Source organism: Lampetra fluviatilis, chromosome 14, assembly GCF_964198595.1.
Source record: "Lampetra fluviatilis chromosome 14, kcLamFluv1.1, whole genome shotgun sequence".
Lineage (NCBI taxonomy): Eukaryota > Metazoa > Chordata > Hyperoartia > Petromyzontiformes > Petromyzontidae > Lampetra > Lampetra fluviatilis.
This window is the reverse complement of record NC_136288.1, coordinates 1,353,235-1,375,964: the sequence shown is the minus strand read 5'-3', so window position 1 is coordinate 1,375,964 and position 22,730 is coordinate 1,353,235. Positions and strand designations below refer to the sequence as shown.

The following is a 22,730-nucleotide window of genomic DNA, read 5'->3' as shown; positions in this document are numbered from 1 at the left end:
TTGTGTACGAGCAATTTGATCATTCGAACGTCACAACTAGAGATCAAGAGTTCGCGTTTGATACCAAGCTCGTTTGGAGTTAACCTGGGGATGAAAGAAACCGGGACACAGAGATTGCATAAGGGGCCGTTCATAAATGACGTCACGCGATTATGGACGATTTTTGACCCCCACCCCCCTTCGTCACACGGCGTCACAAAAAGTCAGACCCCCCCCCTCAAATATGACGTCACAAGGCTCTGCCCCCCCCCTAAAATAAAACATGCTTCAAATCGCTTTAAACTATTGTCATTGTAGTGCGTAGTTAATGTGGCGCTGCACTCTGACGTTGTAGGAGAAAACATGTATTAAAAAGTATATTTAATTAAGTAGAACGTGTTGTTTATATTTATTTAAAGTTGCGCATTTTGATATGACGTCACATTTCTCACCCCCCCCCCCTCGTCACACATCGTCACAAATGTCTGCCCCCCCCCAAGTGCGTGACGTCATTCATGGACGGCCCCTAAGATGCCTGACCAAATAAGTATCTCGCTGGTGAGGGGGGGGGGGGAATTAAACAGAAGTGTATAATTGGGAGATGGTCAGCGCTACATTTTCGAAAGTTTACATCCGTAAATCTCGCATTGAACCACATGCCAACAGTTACACGAGGGCAGAAGAGATGACCTAATCGAATGCAGGCGTTTTAAAGAACACGATCGGCCTGCTGATTAACGCATCCTCATTCCCGCGATGTACAAAGGATAAGCTAATACCATCCGATGTTTACTGCCAATTTGGAGAGGCATTTGTTAGTCTTTGATTTATAACGCTACTTGTGTATGACCATGAAGTCAAATATAATGCATTACAGGACTGACAATATCCGTAGGCCACACAAAGGAAGCATTTGCTAATAAATATAAAAATACAGTATAAATTCATGGGCAGAAGAAAATTCGAATGAGGTAATAAAGCTTACGAGAATGCATGCGAAGATATTTTACGCGAGTGTTCTTTTGGCCTATATCATGGAGCATTCCACATGATTCACAGCAAGTACAATAATTCTTAATTTATATATCGTAGTTTTATTGACCTGTTTACGATAAAAAAGTTTGCATATACAGCATTACTCATCTTTCAGGATGGTCAGATAATTCCAACCGTGATGCAAAATATCTCACATAACTCAGGCGCGAGGTGTGTGAATTAACCAAGCGGCAAAGTAAAATAACCTTTCGTGATTTATTGTCCTTAAAAGGACAAACACGAGTCTTCTATCATAACAGGGGACATGCAGCCAAGGCATCCAGTGGGTATGCAGCGTAGCCTGCTTGACTGTAACACTGCCTTAGGTTATTGTAAAAATGCAAAAAAAAATCGTGACATCTAGGCCATGTAACCAATGGGAATTTGGTCCTTTTAATGTCAATAACTATTTGTTGTCGTGCACTTTAAGACACAAGCAACGAGACATTTTGGGGATGTTTTTCTCCAATGTATTCTTCACGTAATGTTTTTGTTACATCTCGATTATAAATTCTAACATGGTATATTCTGCGAAACATAATGCAATATTTATATAAAAACATAAATGTCTTCCATACAGCTGATTTATTCAGGAATCATACGCCTGTAATGCTTTTTTCTGACCGCTTACTTATATTGGTTTTGTTTATTTATGTGCTAACAAAAAGATTACACGATAATTTACTGCGCTTTGTTAACCCACTTTGGATGAAGGCCTTCCCATGTAATGTTGGTCATTCGGCTTGTTTGACCATATTTCACCGCACTGTTCATTGTGGGTTGGTGAGAAAGTGGGACCAAGAATGGTTCTGATACCAGTCGCCACCAATGTCAGCCATGGCCGGTCATCGAACTCAAATCTCTGGGTTTATAGCAAATTGCTTACTTAGAATATTATTTGATACCGTGATGCAATGATCTCCAGACAGGGCAAATACAAAAGTGAGAAAGTTTAATAAATTCCCCCTCGCCTCTGTATTTCCTAGCAGTAGAAATGGCTACACCACGATTGATCGACAGGTCACGTGCAGTGGGGTAAAGTCTGGGTACTTCCACCTCTTCCGGGAGGTCGGGTCAATATGCAAAATTAGGTCACCTTTCGACCAGAAGTGGTGAGAGCAAGTAATCACAGGGCTACACCGTTATCGTTTTATATTTTAGTTACTGTAATTTGCATTATAACGCATCACTTGTACATTCTTCCATTCAAGTGTAAAAACCACTGCAGGAATACATCTAATTCGAAGTATTTCCAGACTTTAAAATAAGATATGCTGGTGTGACACCTGCACAGACAAAGAGCCGATGTCTCGAAGTATTTTCTTGAGATATTCAATGGGATATAAATGACACATTAATACTGCTGCAGATTGTTTTAAATGCTGCTACTAATTGCGTTGTGATTACCTGTGTGGTTATTCAATTCAGTTTCTCTTGAAATTCAGAGGGTAGGTAGCTGAGTGACTCAATAAACTAAAGCAGTAATATTAACATTGTGAAACATTTTAAATTCTCTCGCATAAAGTGCGTTACGATGTCCAGCACATTTTCAAAGGGCCAGATCCTTCACAATACGAGCAGATATTGCGTTGTGGTGCTCAACGTCAGGCGTTTTTTGGATCCACGAAGCAAAGGGATATTGTGAGAGAATGGAGGAGCAGAGAAGCGGAGACAGATGCCTGGCGGGGTGGATGTTTGAGCCTGGTGGCATAGGGATGGAAAGGGAGAAGATCGTAAGGAGGTGCTCACAACGACATGGATGTCAAAATCACCAGTACGGATAATTCGAGAGGAGGAGAGGCTTAAGGTTGAGGTGAGATCAGACGAGTCAAACCTGAAATTGGGTTTGGCTTCGGTGGACGGTACAGGTTTGAGGGAGTGAAAAGCGATGGGAGCTTTAAAAAGGTGACATTTTTGGAATGTATGCGAGAGAATTGAAAGTCGGGTTTAGAGATTACAGTAATTACAGCAGATAGAGCGATTCCGGCCTCGGGGCTGGTGGCAGCGCCTCGTGTCGTCAGTGGTTGATATGAGGAGTGGATAGGAAGCTTGGGGTAGCGGGGGACTTGGCGATGGGCTGTAGGTCCAGCTGTGTGATGGTATGAATGTGCAATAAAGTGGCAGGGCTAATGTTTTTTTTCATCTGATTTATGGTGAACATTTTACAATGTCGCCATCAGTAACAATGTGCGAAATTGCCAATATATTGTGTTCTGGCCTTACCTTCAAAAAGTTAATCTCGTCTACATTGCACATAACATACATACACATACACTCACATACATACAAACCACACATGACAACAAAAGGTGCCATTTGTCAGTAAGTGATGGACACGTCACCAAAGCATATCTCGTGGAAACACTTGAAACTGAATCCTCTGAATGCATTACCTGGACACACACAACATAGGACACTGGACACATGCTGAAAACTGCTACAGCTTGACACGCAGACTTTCTTGACCAATGTTATACATTTTTTGTTTTGGGTTAGATCGCATGAATATAAATGTAGTGAAACGCCGTACTTGAATTGTAAATATTGTGGGGTTACTCTCCAAACACACACCTGTTTTGTTTATGTGACAAACCTTACTAATTGACTATTGGGTGGTGGCGTGTTAGACAACACATTTATTTTTATGCGATCTAACAAAAAAAACCCTCTCTATATTGCCACAGCTTCTATATCATGAGACTAGGGGGATCAGAGCATGCCTTTGTCTAATGCCTGTTAGGAAAGGAGATAGCAGCAGGCAATGCCACCGGCACCTCTCTGAAATTAAGAACCTAAGGTGTACGTAGAATTTGGTAGCCGGAATTGGTCTAAATTCCTTCATTTTACAATAACATACCATGTAATAAAAACTGATTATGCAAACCTGTGGTGCTGTAACTATAGATAAGGTTAATGCCACATTACTCCACTACAATCTGGTTTGATCTGCAGTCATTGCCTCAACCTTCAGATTGACAAAAAGTGGTCTTCATTAAGAGGTAGAGCAATGTGAAGACGTCTACGTAACGGCGTACATAGGCCTACGAAACGTAATGCTAAGTTGGGTTTAAAACTGTTCTCTAGGGAGCTAAAATCACTTCTCATTTAAATCAGAAGCAAGGGAAAGGAATTTAAAATGCCGATCTGGCGACTTCGTGTGTCTCACAGGGAGATAGAGTGGTTTGGCAGGAGCAATCATTTTTAGCATTATCAGTTGCGCATAAATGCAAACCTACATATGGTTGAAAGTTGGTATGTGACAAGGGATTAATGAATCGATAAAAAAATGTTTTATGATTATTAATGGTGCATCAACGATTGCATTTGGTAATCAATTATTTATTGTGTATGCGAATCACATGAGAACCGATATCAGCTTGTGTGCTGTGATAGGTTTATTGTTATTGTAATAAAAGACTCGGACGCTTTTCTCTGTCCTGTGTCCTTTATTTGGGTTCGATCTCTTTTCCCTCACGGCACTCCCCTATATACTCTCTGCTCTGCAGCCCCAGGCTGCTGTCGCTCACGTAGCCCAACTCCCTCCTAGCAGACCCGCTGCTGTCTCATCGCGCAGACCCCTGCTGCCGAACTCCTCCCTTGCAGACCCGCTGCTCTCTGCAGCCTCCTCGCTGCTCCTGCTGCCCGGGGGTCGGTCACCGTTGGCCGACGGTGCCGATCCTCATGGCCCGGGTGTGTGGCGATCTCGCCACTCTCTCTCTCACCCTTCGCCCTGCGTGGCCTCACACTTTCCCAGTCTCCGATCACTCCCCACTGCTTCTGGTTACCCCCCTTATAGACCTCTACCCTCTCCCCCACGTGACGTAACTCCTCCCCCCATGACGTCACTTCCGGGAGGTCGTTTACACCCGTATTACATTATTTAAGGATAATGAGGGATGGTGAAGACTTGGGGAGGCCTTCCTCTATCAGTGGATTGAGCATGGCCGCTGATGAAAATGTTGATATTTTGCTAAATTTAGGCTAATGCGCAGAATAAAAATAATAATCAAGAAACAAATACGAACGAGATTATAAAAAAACGTGACAAACAATATTTGAATTTCGTTCCCCGAATTTGACAATGAATTGAATCGCTGGGAGCCTCGTGTTAAAGCCATCAAATTAGCAACCGGTTAAATCAGTCACAGGATCAGAAGGAAAATGACTTGATGGGTCTATTGGAAGAAAACTTCAACAAATTCTTCGCCGATGCCACATTGATGCACAAAATATAGAAGTGGTAACGTTTCAGGCAATGGCTCTTCTTCATGTATGCAATGAAGAAGAACCATTGCCTGAAACGTCATATATTATCTATGTTTTTTTTCAAGGCCACAGTGTTATTGACGATTGTGTTGAGTGTTTTGTATTGTAAAAATACCTTTGCGATTCTATGGTGACACACATTTGAGAAACGTTAATGAAAGCAATGTGATATCATTCATATCAAAGTTAGAATATATTAATTCAGAATATACCCGTACAAGTTAAGTTAAATAGAATGTGGAATTGTGATTTTGCAGCATTTTTATTTATAAAGCATTTGAGGTCTCGGAACTTTCAAGAGACACATTTAAGTTCACTTCTTGAGTATTGCAATGTAAGATACTAATTAGGACCATGAAGGATGGCGATGACTTGGGGAGGTGTTATCCAGCAGTGGATTGATGATAATTGTGAAGTAGCGACTCCACATGTTGCACTGTGAGCTCTGACTGGCGTCTACTGGCTGTTAACAATGCATGGCCACTGCGCTCTGCTCAAATCAAGTGGGGAATATAACCAGCCTTTGGGCCTAATTGACATTTAATTGTAATTTCTCGAGACGAGCAGTCCATGCATTATGATTTAGAAGAATACATCTCAGCCCTGGCAGTTATTCACAATCAGTCTCATACACTTCCACAGTCCCATTGTATCTTTGTCACGCATGACGATTCAATAATACATTGGTCACATATCTTTAGTGTTACACATCACGCATACAAAGACAAAGATCCTACGTGTATAGTTTTAACAGACTTTTGGGGACAGTGCTGTGAGCAAGCAACTATGAAGGCTGGCACGGCACACGAGGGGGTGGGTGGCCAGCACCACGCCCGGCCGCCTTTGTCTCCTCAGTGGTGATGTTCACACACCACACCAGGTACTCATTTGAGGCTGAGTCGACCTAAGGGAGGCCCAGAACGGGTTCAGGTAGTCGTCACTGTTGTTGGCCATGAGCAGGAATCGAACCTGGGATGTGAATTCTGTAGTGCAGTGCGATAACCGCTACACTACCGCTCCCCACATCACATATGTAATGCGAGCATAAATGGGGTTGTTGCTGGGCTCTGGTCCAATCACACGGCCCGGGGTATTGGGGGGCGGAGCCTGGTCTGCGGGGCGTGTGGGAGGGGCTACCGTTCACCTCGGCTCCAATGGAAGGCAAGGTGAATGGGGGCGGAGCCAGCGGGGTAGTATGGGAAGGCCGGATCTGATGATCCGGAAGGGGGAGTCAGAATCACGTGGGGGGAACGGATATAAGTGGGAGCCCGGAAGAGATCAGGGCAGTCGGGGAAGTTAATATTCTGAGCCACGTTGGGTGGGGAGAGAGAGATCCGCGCCATCGGCCACGTGGCCGAAGGACCTCAGCACGCCGTCAGCCAGCGGTGTGCGGAGTGCGGGAGTAGAAGAGCTAACGGAGGAGCGTGCGTGGCACGCGAGAGGGAGCGTGCGCGAGGCGCGCGCGAGACGACGCTGGTCCGTGGAGGAGACCAGTGGGGTGTGGAGAAGAACCTGAATAAAAGACAAGCGGAGACCAGCAGTGCCTGACGGAGTATTTTATTACACTGGTGTCAGAAGTGGAACGAGATGTCAAAACATCTCAAGAAAAAGAATATACCTGCACCATCTTCAGAAGATGAAGAGGACCTTCCTCTGGCAGTGGCGGTCCCGACCATGGAGGGCGTGGGCGAAGTGGCGGCGAGCGACACGACAAGAGTACAAGATGTCGTCGCGGCGGCCGGGCCGTCTGCGTCAACAGGTGCCGAGGACGGCTGGCGACACGTGGCAGACCAGCTTGATTCGCTGCGGGCCGTTCTGCTGGATTTAGTTACCCTGGTCGCGCCAGCGACGATGCCGGGCCAGCCACGTGGCGGGCCTTCAAGCGGGGAGCCTCCGGGTGGGGCCAAGCCGTCCGCCATTGGGGCCTCTGCGAGGCTTCCCGCCCTCTCCGACACGGGGCAGGACGCCGCCATCTTGGGTGTGGTCGCGGCCGAACGGCGGGAAGCCGCCATATTGTCGCCGCCACGGCAGGAAGCCGCCATCTTGTCGCCGCCACGGCGGGGAGCCGCCATCTTGTCGCCGCCGCATGGGACGCCTGCATCGGAAGACAACAACTCGGGGATTCGCAGCCATTGCCTGACGACGATTAAAGAATTTTCAGTTGGAGGAGATTGGAGCGCATTTGCGTGGCGTTTTGAGTCGGCCGTCCGATCCGCCAAGTGGACGGATGCGAAGGCCTTGGAAGTTCTGCCGACGCTCCTGGATGACAAGTCTTTGAAATTCTTCCGCTCCATTGCAGCCGCGAAGAAGGCGACGATGAAAGGGGCGTTCGACGAAATGGCGGAAGCGTACGAGCCTCCGGACGACGCACACCGCAGATTCATCCAGAGGCAACGGGCAACCGAGGAATCGCCTGTGGCTTTCCGGGGCACTGTGCTTGAGCTGGCCATGGCCGCGTATCCAGAGACGGAGCCCGACTTGTTGGAGCCCTTGATACTGGGTAAGATGTTGGAGCTGTCCAAGGACTTGGGCATTCCGCTGCCGGTGTGCGGCCATGAGCAGCTGACCTCCCGGATGGCAGCCAAGTGCCTCAACGCGCAGTTCAACTTGCGCCGTTCGGCGCCGTCGGGTGAACTCCGTCGAAGGCTGTCTTCGTGCCGGACGAGAGGGGACCTGGCGATCTCACTGCGGCGGCGGGCCAGTGGGTTCCTCGAGGGGGAGCGGAGTCGCGCTCTGGGCCACCACTGAGGGATCGCCGAGACGGGGGGGGAGCCGGGTGGCGAGCCGACTCGTCGTGTTACCGCTGCGGGCGTCTTGGACACTTCGCGCGGGACTGTCGGAGTCGCCCTCGCCCGCCTCTTCAGCCGGAGTCCCCGGCCAGGGACGCGACTTCAACGCTAGAGAGTCAACCGTGTCAGGCAAGTCGGTACGCATCAGACACCCGGCAAGGCCTGTCATCTCATGCATCACCGTCGGTATGCGTTCCGGGGGCCTGTTCTAACGGGGGGACTCTAAGGGATTCGTGTCGCTAGCTGACACAGTGGCGAAAATTGGCACGGAGGGTGGTCGCAGCCGCTACTGGGTCATCGACCGTGCCGGGTTCGATACAGGGGATCGACGTGCGGATTTTGGTAAATTCGGGCGCGTCCGCAACTATCATCTCAGACGTGATATTCCATCTCCTGTCCATTCTGCCATCGTGGGTACGACCGGTTTATGATTCATGTGTTGCGGCAAACGGAGGGAGTATGGGCATCATTGGTCAGGTGGAGGCGCGTATTTCGGTTGGGGGTGTGTCGGCTTCGGGGACAGTGTTAATCTCCAGGTCCCTCGCTGTGCCGTGTTTATTGGGGGCTGATTTCCTGGCAAAGATGCCCATTCAGATAATGGTAGATCAGAATTGTATTGAGTTACCAGCGGGCCAGAATATTTTCTTTTTGCCGTCGCCGTGGGGCCAGTCCGCCCCGGACCACCAGGTGCAGGCGCTGTCCGATGTTTCGGTCGACATTCCACCTGGCTCGCAGATGCTCATCCCACTGCGTGCCTGGGGTCGAGGGGGCGGCAGGGGTGTTGTTGTCGCCGTCCAACGCGGTTACGGCTGGCCTGGCGCTGGTCGCGGCACGTACGATTATTCGGCCGGGTCAGCCTCCGTTTTTGCAAGTGTTGAATGGAGGCATGGACAATGTCGTCGTGCCGGCCGGAACGGCCCATGACGATCCGGCCCACCGGGGCCTCGTAGGGAGGGTTTCGGCCTTGACGTCGCAGGACGATCGATGGATCGCCAGGTTGTGCCAAGAAAATTCATCCTTGACTACGGACCAACGGTCCGCGCTTCGCGCACTGTTGGAGAAATATTCTGATGTCTTTAGTAAAGACGATTTCGATCTGGGACGCACCTCGTTGCTCTCCCACCATATTGATACTGGGGATGCTGCTCCCATTCGGATGAATCTACATCGGTTGAGCCCGGCGGAGAGGGATCATGTACGCGGCGCAGTGGATGATATGCTAGCCGCTAACATTATCTCTCCGTCCAACAGCCCGTGGGGTGCTCTGGTGGTCCTGGTGAAGAAAAAGGATGGTAATTTGCGGTTTTGTGTTGATTTTTGGAGGTTAAACAAGGTGTCGGTTGCGGACGCTTACCCCCTGCCACGTATAGATGATTCCCTCGATGCCTTGTCTGGGGCGAATTTTTTTTTCACTTTTGACCTCTTTTCGGGGTTCTGGCAGCTCCCCCTGGACGAGTCCTCGAGGGAAAAGACGGCTTTCCGTATGCCGCAGGGCCTGTTTCAGTTTAATTGTCTTGCCATGGGGTTGAACGTCGCCCCTGCTACGTTCCAGAGGTTGATGGAACTCGTGTTGACCGGTCTGCAGTGGGACACGTGCTTGATATATTTGGATGATGATATTGTGTTCAGCCGTACGTTTGAGGAGCATCTTCAGAGATTGGATGCTGTTTTTTCTAGGGTGCATTCCGCCAATTTGAAATTTAAGCCCAAGAAGTATCACCTTTTGCAATGATCCGTGCGCTATTTGGGCAACATTGTCAGCTCTGACGGTGTGGCCACGGACCCGGAGAAAACGGCGTGCGTCCGGGACTGGCCGATTCCGGCCACGGTGGGTGACGTGCGTCGTTTTGTTGGGTTTGCTTCTTATTATCGCAGGTTCGTTCCAAAATTTGCTACGATCGCTAGGCCGTTGCACCTCCTTACGGCAAAGAACCGGAGGTTCAGCTGGGGGCCGGCGGAGGAGGCAGCGTTTCATGGCCTACGCGATTGCTTGGCGTCAGCGCCAACGCTGGACTACCCTGATTTCACTCTGCCTTTTATTCTGGATACCGACGCTAGTGACATGGGGATTGGGGCCGTCCTATCGCAGTTTAGGGGTGGTGTCGAGCGCATGGTGGCTTACGGGAGCCGCGTTTTATCTCCGGCGGAGACCCGCTACTGCGTTACCTGCCGGGAACTGTTGGCTATAGTGTATTTTGTCCGTCAATACCGCCCGTATTTGTATGGCCGCAAATTTATTGTGCGCACGGACCACGCGACTCTGCAATATTCCCTGAAAGTTGACCATCCGTCTGGCCAATTGGCACGATGGTTGGAAACTTTGCAGGAATTTTCGTTTGAGATTCAATATCGTAAGGAGTCGCGTCACGCAAATGCGGACGCGCTCTCCCGATTGCCGCAGGGATCCCCCTGCACCTGTGCCTCTGGCACGAATAGGTGCACGCGGGTTCCACAGCCCCCGCATCCTGTCATGTCTGCTGTGAAGATGCCCGGGGCTTCCAAGTGTCCGGAACCGGCCGACGGGGTTTTGAATTTGCCGCGTTCCGTGTGGATTCGAGAACAATTGCTCGATGATTCGCTGGGGGCCTTACGGAGTCGGGCTGCAAAGGAGAGGGGATATCCGTCGTCCGATGGGACGCCGGGAGCGGCTCTCTGTGACGGCTTGCTGATGTGGAGGGAAGGCTTGCACGATCGCTGGCGTCGTCGTTGCGATAAGAGATTCGGATTCTGCACGCTGAGAAGTTGTTACATCTCGGGGTGCAGAAAACCTTGTTGACGTTACAGCGGGATTATTTTTGGCACGGCATGATGACTGACGTCGTCGGGCATATTCGGGCGTGCTCCGACTGTGCCCGGTGGAAGCTGCCTAAGCAACCGTATGTTCCCCCAGTGCAGTCGATACAAGTGTCGCGGGTTAACGAGTTGGTGGCGTTGGATATTCTGGGGCCCTTTCCCCCGTATGCTCGGGGGAACAAATTTTTGTTGGTCGGTGTTGAATATCTTTATATTCTTAGGTTTTTTTCGGTAAAGTCACGTAGGTAAAAAATTTAAATTAATAAAAGTAAAATAAAAATAAAATAAAAATCACGACGTTTCGGAGGCAACACAAGCTTCCGTCTTCAGGTGGAACCGTCACAGCACGATAGCTGTATCAAGTAAATGAGAGATTCCAAGGGATACTATCCGTATATATACTGGTTGAGGGGGGGATGCGCCAGGAACGGCCCACTTTTTATTATTATGGTAAGGTGCGGCTTGAGACTACGGCTAGTCTACATAACAAAGGACTGAGCCTTCATTATGGTAAGGTGCGGCTTGAGACTACGGCTAGTCTACATAACAAAGGACTGAGCCTTTATTATGGTAAGGTGTGGCTTGACACTACGGCTAGTCTACATAACAAAGGACTGAGCCTGAGAGGGGGGGGGGGGTGCCAGAGTTGTTCAAAGTGCAACTGCTGCTAATGAAACCGAGCCTCTGCCATGTAGATGGTGAAAGCACAAAAGCAGGTCAGGAAGAAACAGCCTCCTGCTATGTTGTTTGGTGGGTAAAACTTATAGCAGGAAACCAGTGTGTGAGAAAAGAAGCTAAACATGGTAAAACAAAACTGGCTGTCTATCTGTAACCTGTACAGTAACTCAAGAATAGTTGTCTGTCAAATAAGATGGTCCAAATATGTGTAGTTAAATCTTTTTTGCATGGTTAATCACATCTTTCCAATGATTACTCAGTTTGTACCCATCATCACGGTTGAAATTATGTCTGTGTTTGTATATTTGTATGGCTTCGTGTACAAACCTTTGATGGTAGCCAGGAGGTTTGCAGAGTACCTTGGTCTCGGAAAAGACAATTTCATGAGAGCCCACAGAGTTGTAGCAATGATCGGCAATGGCCGAAGAATCAGTTCTGCCGTGTTTCAGATCTGACTTGTGCTCGCGGATACGATCAGAGACATGACGTTTCTTTACCTACGTGACTTTACCGAATAAACCTAAGAATATGAATACTTGCAGTCACGAAAGCTTCAAATCTAGAATTGAATATCTTTCCCACTGGCCGATGGCCTGGCCTTTACCCGACCAGTCGGCGGTGTCTATCACGGAGGCATTTCTGTTCGGATATGTGATGGACAAGGGGGCGCCGGAAAGGTTGCTTACAGACCAAGGGAGAAATTTTCTTCCAGCCTATTGCAGGATGTATGTGACGCACTGGGGACTAAGAAGGTTCGGGCGTCTCCCTACCATCCACAAACTGATGGAATGGTTGAACGGTTAAACCGGACCCTGTCGGCCATGCTCTGTCATACGGTTAGCGAGAAGCAGGCCGATTGGGATTTGCATATCCCTGGGGTGCTCTCCGCTTACCGGATGGCGCCACATGTGTCGACAGGGTACTCACCCTTCTTTTTGATGTACAGCCGCGAGAATGTGCCGCCGGTGGAAGTACAACTTGGCACGCGGGCGAGGGGTCTTGTTAAGCCGCTCCCCGAGTATATTCGTGACGCCGCTCGGCGTGTGGCGGAAGCGTGGGAGGCGGCCCAATTGGCTACGGCCAGGACCCAGGCCCGGAATGAACGTTGTGCCCGGCGCTCTCATCGTAGGTCCCCCTGGCGAGTGGGGGACATGGCCTGGCTCCACTGCCCACAGGTACCGGTGGGGACCTCCCCTAAGTTGCACAAACCCTGGCAGGGGCCGGTTGTGCTTATTGAGGTCCCTAGCCCGCAGTCCGTGCGCGTTCGGGTCGGATCACGGTGTTGGTACGTTAACACGTCCCGATTGAAACCCTACGTGGCCCCGCGAGTGGATGCGTCATCTCCTAACGTTGCCTTGCCGGTGTCTGTCACGTCCGACGTGCCACTGACTTTGCCTGTTCAACCTGCAACGCGCGCCTGTCGTGCCTCCTGTAGACGGGCCGGCTGTGATCCTACTGGACACATGGATTCCTGCACCCGGTGGGCCTACCACGGCGACGGGAACACTTGGCCCCGCTGCCCCTCCAACCCCGCCGCGGTTGCAGTTGCAGGGGGCCCTGACTACGGACCTCTCTGGGGAACGGGGTGCTGGGACGGACAGGCCTCCACCAGCGGCGGATGGTTTCGGTTCCGCCGCTCCTAAAACCAAGTCGGGACTGCGACCTTTGAGGGCGCCGCCTCTCGTGAAGGACGGGCCGGCAACCCGCACTCGTTCCAAATCCCTTCCCTTTCGTTAATTGTGTTGTTGTTATACTCTCCGTTGTGTCTGGTGATTCCCGATTGTGATGCTGTCGCTCGCATTATTTTGTCCTGTTGCAGCCGGGACGGCTGGCTTTTTCATCAGGGGGGGGTCATGTAATGCGAGCATAAATGGGGTTGTTGCTGTGCTCTGGTCCAATCACACGGCCCGGGGCGTTGGGGGGCGGAGCCTGGTCTGCGGGGCGTGTGGGAGGGGCCACCGTTCACCTCGGCTCCAATGGGAGGCGAGGTGAATGGGGGCGGAGCCAGCGGGGTAGTATGGGAAGGCCAGATCTGACGATCCGGAAGGGGGAGTCAGGGTCACGTGGGGGGAATGGATATAAGTGGGAGCCCGGAAGAGATCGGGGCAGTCGGGGAAGTTAAGAGTCTGAGCCACGTTGGGTGGGGAGAGAGAGATCCGCGCCATCGGCCACGTGGCCGAAGGACCTCAGCACGCCGTCGGCCAGCGGTGTGCGGAGTGCGGGAGTAGAGGAGCTAACGGAGGAGCGTGCGTGGCACGCGAGAGGGAGCGTGCGCGGGGCGCGCGCGAGACGACGCTGGTCCGTGGAGGAGACCAGTGGGGTCCGGAGAAGAACCTGAATAAAAGACAAGCGGAGACCAGCAGTGCCTGACGGAGTCTTTTATTACACATATACCGCAACCACCTTCACACGTATGCATATAGCGTTGTGTGTGAATATTGATGTTGTTCCGATGAAAGTTTACAACATTTATTTTTCTGTACTAAAATAAAAAAAAATGCTCCAAATATCATTGCCTGTGCTCGATGAAAGTGACGACTTCCCCAGTCACACTGCTAACATGAGCGGCGAGTGATATCTCAACTGATTGTGGGCATCCCCTTCACCAAACTCGCACTGATCATTGTGGTGAAGTATGGTCGAAAATTTCGACAACTAACATGACACGAGGTTGCACTTCATCCAACAGTAGATTGACAAAGGGAGGACTTTTTATAGCACCGATTAATGCTTCCAAAATAAATTTTACTCATGAAGTGATATTTATTTATTGTTACGTGAGGGATGCAGAGTATTAAATATTTACTTTAACTAAAATCCGATGTGACCTTTGCATGAAATGCACGACATGGTCACTTACTTTGTGGGGCAATTGATTTATTGATGTTTGTATTGACTGACTCGTGTATTAAATTCGTTATTTGAAATGAGTTAATATGAAAAAGAATGTTATTTACGGCTGTAAAATTCAATCAGTGGGTTTTGTTAGAAAATAAACCTTTGGCTCGTTAAAGTATGTTTTACTAATTCTAGATTTGAAGTTTTCGTGACTGCAAGAATTCATACTCTTAGTTGTTTCCATAAAGTCACATAAGGTAAACAATGAAATTAAAATTAATAAAAATAAAACAATAAAATCACGACGTTTCGGAGGCAAAACAAGTCTCCGTCATCAGGTGGGACCGTCACAGCCGATGCGTTCCATTCATTGGCTACCACATTCTGATAAGCTCCCCCCCCTCTCCTCCCCCCTCAACTTGTGTTTAAGGGCTTGCATCTTGAATCCTTGCCTCACTTGATGCAGCAAATCTGGCTGTGACGGTCCCACCTGATGGCGGAGACTCCTGTTGCCTCCGAAACGTCGTGATTTTATTGTTTTATTTTTATTAATTTTAATTTCATTTTTACCTACGTGACTTTACCGAAAGAACTAAGAATATGTTTTACAAAGTTTAAAACAAATGTAAAAGAGGAGGTACTTTCGTGATATCGATGTTGCTTGTAATGTGGCTTTGTTTCAGCAGTCTTAAAATAAATAGTGTATAGAGTATTGTAACAGGTCACACGAGTGCATGGGAATTAAATGCAGTAACTTTTAATCAATCTGTGCTCACAAACCTGAGCTAATGTAACAATAAATCTGGACTGAGTGAGTACCGATATGTGTTCTAAAGTCGGGTTGACAGCTGTGGATGTTTAATTTTTAATGCCGAAGTTTATGATCATCGGATATATAAGTATGTATTTACATTTTCACAACAAAACAGAGATTACATATAATCTGGACCATTTCAAATGTCGCAAAATTTTCATTGAAACTGGCCAGTTTCTGAATAAATCGCAGCCTCCTTATATGTTGCTCTATAAGATAACTTTTCCATAAATATTGGTAATGGAAGAGTTTTGCTAGACAGAAGCAGTTGGAAACGAGGCACTGAAGAACGCTGGTATGACTTTGAATGATGCTAGATATGAAGCAATACACCGAAATAGGGTAGCGGTGTGACGATGACACGGAGGCCTCTCAACTGCATGCTCTCTTTTAGTAATTTTAACAAACAGATTTCAGCTTTTTAAGTTTATTTTTGTTTAACCAGGTAAGAACTCAAGAGGCTAGATCGTCTAATTTGCAAGAGTGACCTGGGGAATGTGTCCACCAGTAGGTGGCGATGATTGCTATGCAAAATTAAAACCATATATATATTTTTTTATTTTACTTGGTATCTCCCACTGAGCTACATAGCTCTTCTTCTTGGTTCTTTCGGTAAAGTCACGTAGAAGGGAAGTAATAAAATAATAAAAATAAAACATAATAAAACAATTCTCACGACGTTTCGGCCACAACGCAAGCAGCCGTCCTCAGGCGAAGAATGAGACATTATCAAGCTAGGAGCTTATATAGGTGTAGCGAGGAGGAGCGCCTTAACAAAAGAATGTGCATATGAAGAGGAATTTAGCATACCAATGGGCAATGCGTAGGAGGTGGGCGGAGGGGTTTCAAAGTCCCATTATGCCCATGCATTATGCAGGATCAACAGCACCACGGGGGGGCGCAAGGGACAGCGTTAATAAAGGAAAGGAATGTTAATGATATGTAGCTGCATTTACCAAACAACCATGTAGAAAACCAAAGTAAAAACAAAACTACATAAAAAGCTAAAATATAAACTGATACTTACTATACTCTACAATAAGCTGAGTTACTAACAACAAATAATAAATTACAATTCTACGTCGTAAGAAGTATATAATATACTTCCATCTAAACTTTATTCTCTTAGCATATACAGTACTATATACTGCCATAGATAAACCCAACATTAAATTATATACTGTATTGCTGTAAACCACACTATACTTTATACATTTTAATATAACACTATGTATTATTCAACTCACCCTAATGTGTATCGAAATGGTTTATTACGTCCTTCCAATGATTGCTAAGCCTGAATCCATCTTCTCGGTTAAAATTGTCTCTGTGTTTGTATATGTGGATCGCCTCATGAACGAATCTCTCATGATAGCCAGATGGCTTGCAGAGAACCTCCGTCTTGGAGAAGTCAATGTCATGTGAGCCCACTGAGTTGTAACAGTGGTCTGCCACGGCTGAGGTGTTTGTCCTACCGTGTTTTAGATCAGCTTTATGTTCACGAATGCGGTCTGAGACGTGTCGTTTGGTTTCCCCAATGTAACTGCTACCACAGAGGCAACTTAGTTTGTAGACGCCAGGGTACTGTATGTCTGGAATCACATCTTTTACAGACGGTACCAGATCACGGATTTTATGTACTGTGTTGAATCGGACCTGGATCTTGTGTTTAATCAGGATTTTGGAGATCTTTTTTGTGACCCCAGCAATGTAGGGTAAGGTGATGGTCTTGAAAGGCTCCTCAACAGGATCCTTCTTGATGGTTGGAGTGATGGCTTTGCGGATTGTGTAGTCGGAGTAACCATTAGCCTTAAGAGCTTGGCGTACGTGTTTGAGTTCACTGTAAATGTGTTCATGGTCGGAGATGCATTGGGCTCTATCATATAGAGTCTTGATGAGGGAATTCTTCTGGGATGGATGGTGGTGGGAATCCGGTTTTAGATAAGCATCCGTGTGGGTGGCTTTCCTGTAGACAGAGTGGCTCATTGAACCATCAGGTCTCCTTTTGATTAGGACATCCAAAAAGGGTAGCTTGCCATCATTTTCGACTTCCATGGTGAATCTGATGGCTGGGTGTATGGAATTGATGTGGTCGAGAAATTGGTCTAGAGCAGGCCGGCCATGTGGCCAGATGACAAAAGTGTCGTCTACGTACCTCTTCCATAAGGTCGGGCGTAGAGTGGCAGTCTGGATGGCGTCCGTCTCAAATTTCTCCATGAAGATATTGGCTACAACCGGAGATAGGGGGGAGCCCATTGGGGTGCCCTCAATTTGCTTGTAGAAGGTTCCATTCCAGGTGAAGTATGTATTGGTTAAGCAGTGTCTCACCAGGGGGGGTACCCCAGCATTTAGTCCTTGATGAACCAAGTCTTCAATGATTGCGATGGTGTCAGGCACAGGCACCTTGGTGAACAAGGAAACCACATCAAAACTGACAAGCAGGTCGTCTGGGGACAGGGCAATCCCCTTGATTGTCGATACCAGGTCAGTAGAGTTTAGTACTGCAGAGGTGGTTTTTCCAGTGAAAGGCCGTAGGATTTCGGACAAAAAACGAGCCAGTTTGTAAGTGGGGGAGTTGATAGTAGAGACAATGGGACGAAGAGGTGTATCTTCTCTATGTATCTTTGGCAAGCCGTACAATCTTGGTGGCCTGGCTGCAGAAGGTTTCAACGAGAACTGTTTGGTCTGATCAATTAATGCGGTTGAAGCAGAAATGATGTTGTTGGTTTTGGAGACGAGGCTGTTGGTGGGGTCTCTTTTTATTTTTGTATAGCTGCCATCGTTGAGTAGTTCTTGAATTTTGTTGTTGTATTCTATTTTGTCCACAGTGGCATTGCCTTTGTCGGCTGAGAGGATGACAATGTCATCCCTCTTTTTTAATTGAGCTAATTCAAAACGCTCATCTTTGCTGATGTTGCTAGCTGGCATCTTAGCGTTTTTGAGGGTTACAGAGATTTCAGATCTTGCTACGTCTGCAGCGATGTGACTCAAGCCCTTGAGAGCTACATCTACTCGAGCAATTATATCATTAACTGGTATGTGTCTAGGTGTGACTGCAAAGTTTAGTCCTTTAGCTAAAACGGATTTCAAACCTTCAGAAATAGGACTGTTACTGCGATTAATTACGACTTTGTTAACATCTAGCTTTTCAATGTGTGGGTCCGGTTTCTTGTTTGAGAGGCGGTTGAATTTGGAAATCAAGTTGTCCTTACATTTAGTCGACATAGCGGCAGCTGAAGAGGCAGTCATTTTTTCCACGTGTTCCCAATCCGATGTGGACATTGTTGCACTCAAAGATAAGTGTGATTTGTAGAGTGTCTTGTCTAACTGATCTAGTTCGGTGCGCGTAAGTCTGATTTTCTCTGAGATAAGAGCTAAGCTAGTTCTAGACAGAATTCGTTTCGCATTAGAAGAAGTTACAGCAGCAGATGTTAGTGTAAATGCGTTTGGTATTACCTTAGAGTCGCGGCATCTCTTCAGAAAGGTGAGAGACTCGATTAGCTGAGCCTTCTTATCCCGGAGCTTGTTGAAGGATCTCAAAGTTACGTGGAAACCCTCCCCGTAGAGGCGGTTAAATTTCGATTTAAAGCTTTCGTGACTGCAGGGATTCATCTTCTTGGTTCTTTCGGTAAAGTCACGTAGAAGGGAAGTAATAAAATAATAAAAATAAAACAATAAAACAATTCTCACGACGTTTCGGCCACAACGCAAGCAGCCGTCCTCAGGCGAAGAATGAGACATTATCAAGCTAGGAGCTTATATAGGTGTAGCGAGGAGGAGCGCGTATGAGAGATACATAGCTCTTGTTCAGAAGCGACCTGACCACGGGGAGAACATGCAAACACCAAATACACAGACGTCAGGATCGGGATCGAACCCGCGACCTCCTGTATGCCATGCGAGGTAGTTAACAGCTCTCCACCGTGGTGCCCAATTGAGTATTTTGTGGTGTAGTTTTAGAATGTTTCAAATCTGTACCCAGACTCCAGCAGCACACAACGGCCTACTCAAGCGAATGGTGTCAGGGGATCTTTAACGTACAGAAGAAGATCGTGTGGCTAATGAGATGTGTAAAAACACATTTAGATTTTTTTTCGCGTGGAGGGATAGGTCTTACTGTTAAATTAAATTGATTGGCGTCCATTAACCATTACACATATTCGTATTTAATCCACAATCGTACCCCCCCCCCATAATTCCAGATACAATTTCTACTCATTTATAAACTACATTGTTGAAGGTTAATCAAATATATAATTATATTCAAACTTTATTTAAAAAAAACACAATCATATCTACACTACGTTATAATATCATATGCTATTACATGTTCAGATGACACATTTAGATTTTCTGTACAATACAAGACTGCACAGTAAGTTTAATGCTGTATACACGTACACTGCATGTGCGAGTGTGTGTCAAGTAAAGCATCGTTTCATTTGCTGTGCATAAAACAGACATAAGCATACGACAACACGTAACTAACATTGTCTAAGTTAATACCACAAATATACAATTACAGAACGAGGCAGATGTTAGGTTTTTTCCCTCCCCACATCTCTATCAGTAGGTACATTCTGTTCTCTGCCAGGCTGTCTGCAGTAGGCACGTGCAAGGTCACTGGTGATAGATTGTGGCCGACAGACTTGCGATGAGGCCATTAATCTCCAAGCACTTTCCACCACCCCAACAAGATGCAAACCTTTTCCTGCTGCGTCGCGTAAGCACGGCCAAAGCACGTGTGCTCTTGTTTCTCCGTTCATTTAAATGTCCGCAGCGAAAGAGAGGAATTATTTACAAATGCCACACACGCATTCCAATGACATCTGGCAATAAATGGGCTGCTTTCAGTTTGCTGACATTAAAGGTGTTAACTAATACAAAAGGTCTTCCTTTAGAAAAATCCATTTGTTGAGGTTTGCAGCCTCTAATGCACACGGACAATATTACACCCGGTGCTCTGTGGACATATGTTGCCCTTTTAGACTGGACAATTTGTAATTCTCAAAGGGGTTTTCCAAGGCTCGGTTAGGTAAATTTCATTCGATATAAATACGTGTTTACATTTTCACCAGAAAACGTGAAGTATATGTTAGCTGGGTATTAATTTTAAACAGTTTGAAAATATTTGAAGACATTAATTGCATGTATTTTTTAAAAATATTTAAACAAACAAAAATAAACATTTTTCAAAGTACCATACTTATTCGTTTTTCCATTTTTCGTAAGTGCGAATTAAAGAAATCTATAAGTATTTTAAACAATCATAGATTATCAAACACAAGCTTTAATAACAACACATGAAAAAAACTCTCCAAATTCACGGTCTTCAAACACACTGAGTGTATTAATAGCAGACAGCATGCATGCCGAGATGGTAAGCAACGTGCACGCAGATGGTTTTCATATATTGGATAATGTCTAAATATTTTTACTTTCTGCAAATTCCAATTATCATCATTATACTCGACTAGAACTTAAATTTCATAACATCAAAGCAGAGGTAAATATGCATATTTATCCATTATTTCATTTACATGGATTTCCTAGTGGATATACTAAACTGTGTGTAGTAAACTATGACCTAAGTGTTTATCTGAAAATCCATCATTGCATATTGTTCTGTAATGACTCTGCATTGTCTATGCATATGCAGTTGCATATATTTGCTATTTAGTCCACATACTGCAGCTACAATATGTTGTATTCCATAATATTAACTTAATACATATATTTAAAAAAATAGGTACATTTCTAATTAAGCAAATCTCGGTTTCAATCACTTAATTTCAACTTGTTTAAGATACTTTATATGTCAAGGCTTAAATCATTACATGCTGTTTATGTAAATAAAATAACCACATTATTATTGTTTTATAGACAAGCGTTTCCCCCTTTCCAAATGGCAAAGTCGTTGCATGAATGTCCCTTTTCACCGGCTTCCTGCCAATTATTCATTACGGCTTTATCAGCTGTCAACATTCATAAAACATTGCAGGTGTTGGTATTAGCACTTTGACTGTGGATAATTTCTAAAGATAGGTTATTTGTGTATTTCTAAAAAAACATTTATTCTTTTTAGAATACTGTAATTATTTGTATTTTTCATTATACAAATCACAAATTGCACAAATGACTGATTTTAAAGATAATCATGAGATTGCAATCACAATTGCAGAGTTGTCTCCACCTGAATTAAATTATCACGATTAGTACACATTTATGAACTCAGACTGTTTAGCTACCATGGTAACAACGAACTCACAATTAGATTTAACGAGGTATGGTAATTCTACAAAAGCCGGTCACTCAAGATGGGATGGATGACAAAAAAAACAAAATGGACGCTTTGGTTGCTGCTGTTGTCGTCTTCCTGTGCAGTTTTGCCTTGGGTCACGCTGAAGGTAATTGTTTATTTTAAACTGCTATTGTGTTGAGATTGGAATTGCCGGTCATCTTATCTCATCTAGAATTTTCTATAGCGCTTTTTGTCAAGGCGCTTTACAAGAGTTAAAATGGTACATTAGTAATGGCTGATGGGGGGGAAGGGATGCGATTTGAGTGTTGGGCAGAAGGGGTGGCAAGGGGTAGGGTGTGTAGGGTGATGGGGGGGAAAGGAGGGGTGATGTGAGGAATCAGAAGGATGGTGAAGGTTTTAAGGACAGGAAATAGTAGATGAATACGCTATTGAAAAACATTAGTGACTGGTATCTTGTGCAGATTTAAACTTTAATTTGAATATATTTTGGCACTTGACTTTTCACACAACAAGTGCGTTGTGGTTTACAAAGCAAAACTCTTTCACTTCTAATTTTGCAAACCGTAATAATGTTCCTATGGGCTTTAGTGCAACTACTGTTCATGCAAATTTACAATTACGTCTGTATGTAAATGTAATTTCAGTTGTACTGATTTGTATTTTCAACTGAGCTAGATAAAAAAAAAAATGCTTTACATCAATAAAATGTTGTTTAACTTCAAGGATAAAAAGTTCTGCCCTGATTGATGCTGCAAAAGTGCAAATTGGTGTTTGGTTTCATTGTGGTGCGTGCAGTTCTCCCCAATAGCTGCATATTGTCACATACAGCATGCACTCCATTTAGGGGTGGAGTGGCCCAGCCTTTTTTTAATCTTCCTTATTTACAAAGCCAAATTTAGCATTTTTTAAAAGTTTAGTGTAATTGATACTATTCAATTTTTTAAGTTGTAGTAAGTGGACATTTAAAACCGCTACAGAAAATTGTAAGCCAATTCTGGAACGAACTATCCAATGCATTTGCAGTGCTGTACTAATTTGGCACGTGCCGTGTTTTTACACGACACGGAGACCCGGCTAACAACATGAAGTCGGCAGTGCTGAGGATACTTTTAATTTTGAGCTTTGGGATATTTTCTTCGCCCCCCCCCCCCCAAAAAAAAAAACCCCATGCCATTTTATAACGCAGGACTGGTTTATCCACTAATGTTCAATCAAATATGTTAATCTTCAGATAATATAATTGTTATATTTAACAGAAGTGTGAATACTACTAGCT

General features: G+C 45.9%; 1 protein-coding gene across 2 annotated transcripts in view; it reads left to right on the top strand.

Moving 5' to 3' along the window:
- LOC144935788 (trypsin-like) overlaps nt 1–22,730 on the top strand; it is a 294,562-nt gene that overhangs the window by 264,839 nt on the left and 6,993 nt on the right. Inside the window, exon 1 of one of the 2 annotated variants that reach the window (XM_078862539.1) lies at nt 21,536–21,599. The exons of the other annotated variant lie outside the window; for it this stretch is intronic. Coding sequence (XP_078718665.1) covers nt 21,536–21,599 — 64 coding nt within the window. Of the gene's footprint in view, nt 1–21,535; nt 21,600–22,730 lie in introns of those variants that run through there. 2 annotated transcript variants of the gene reach the window in all.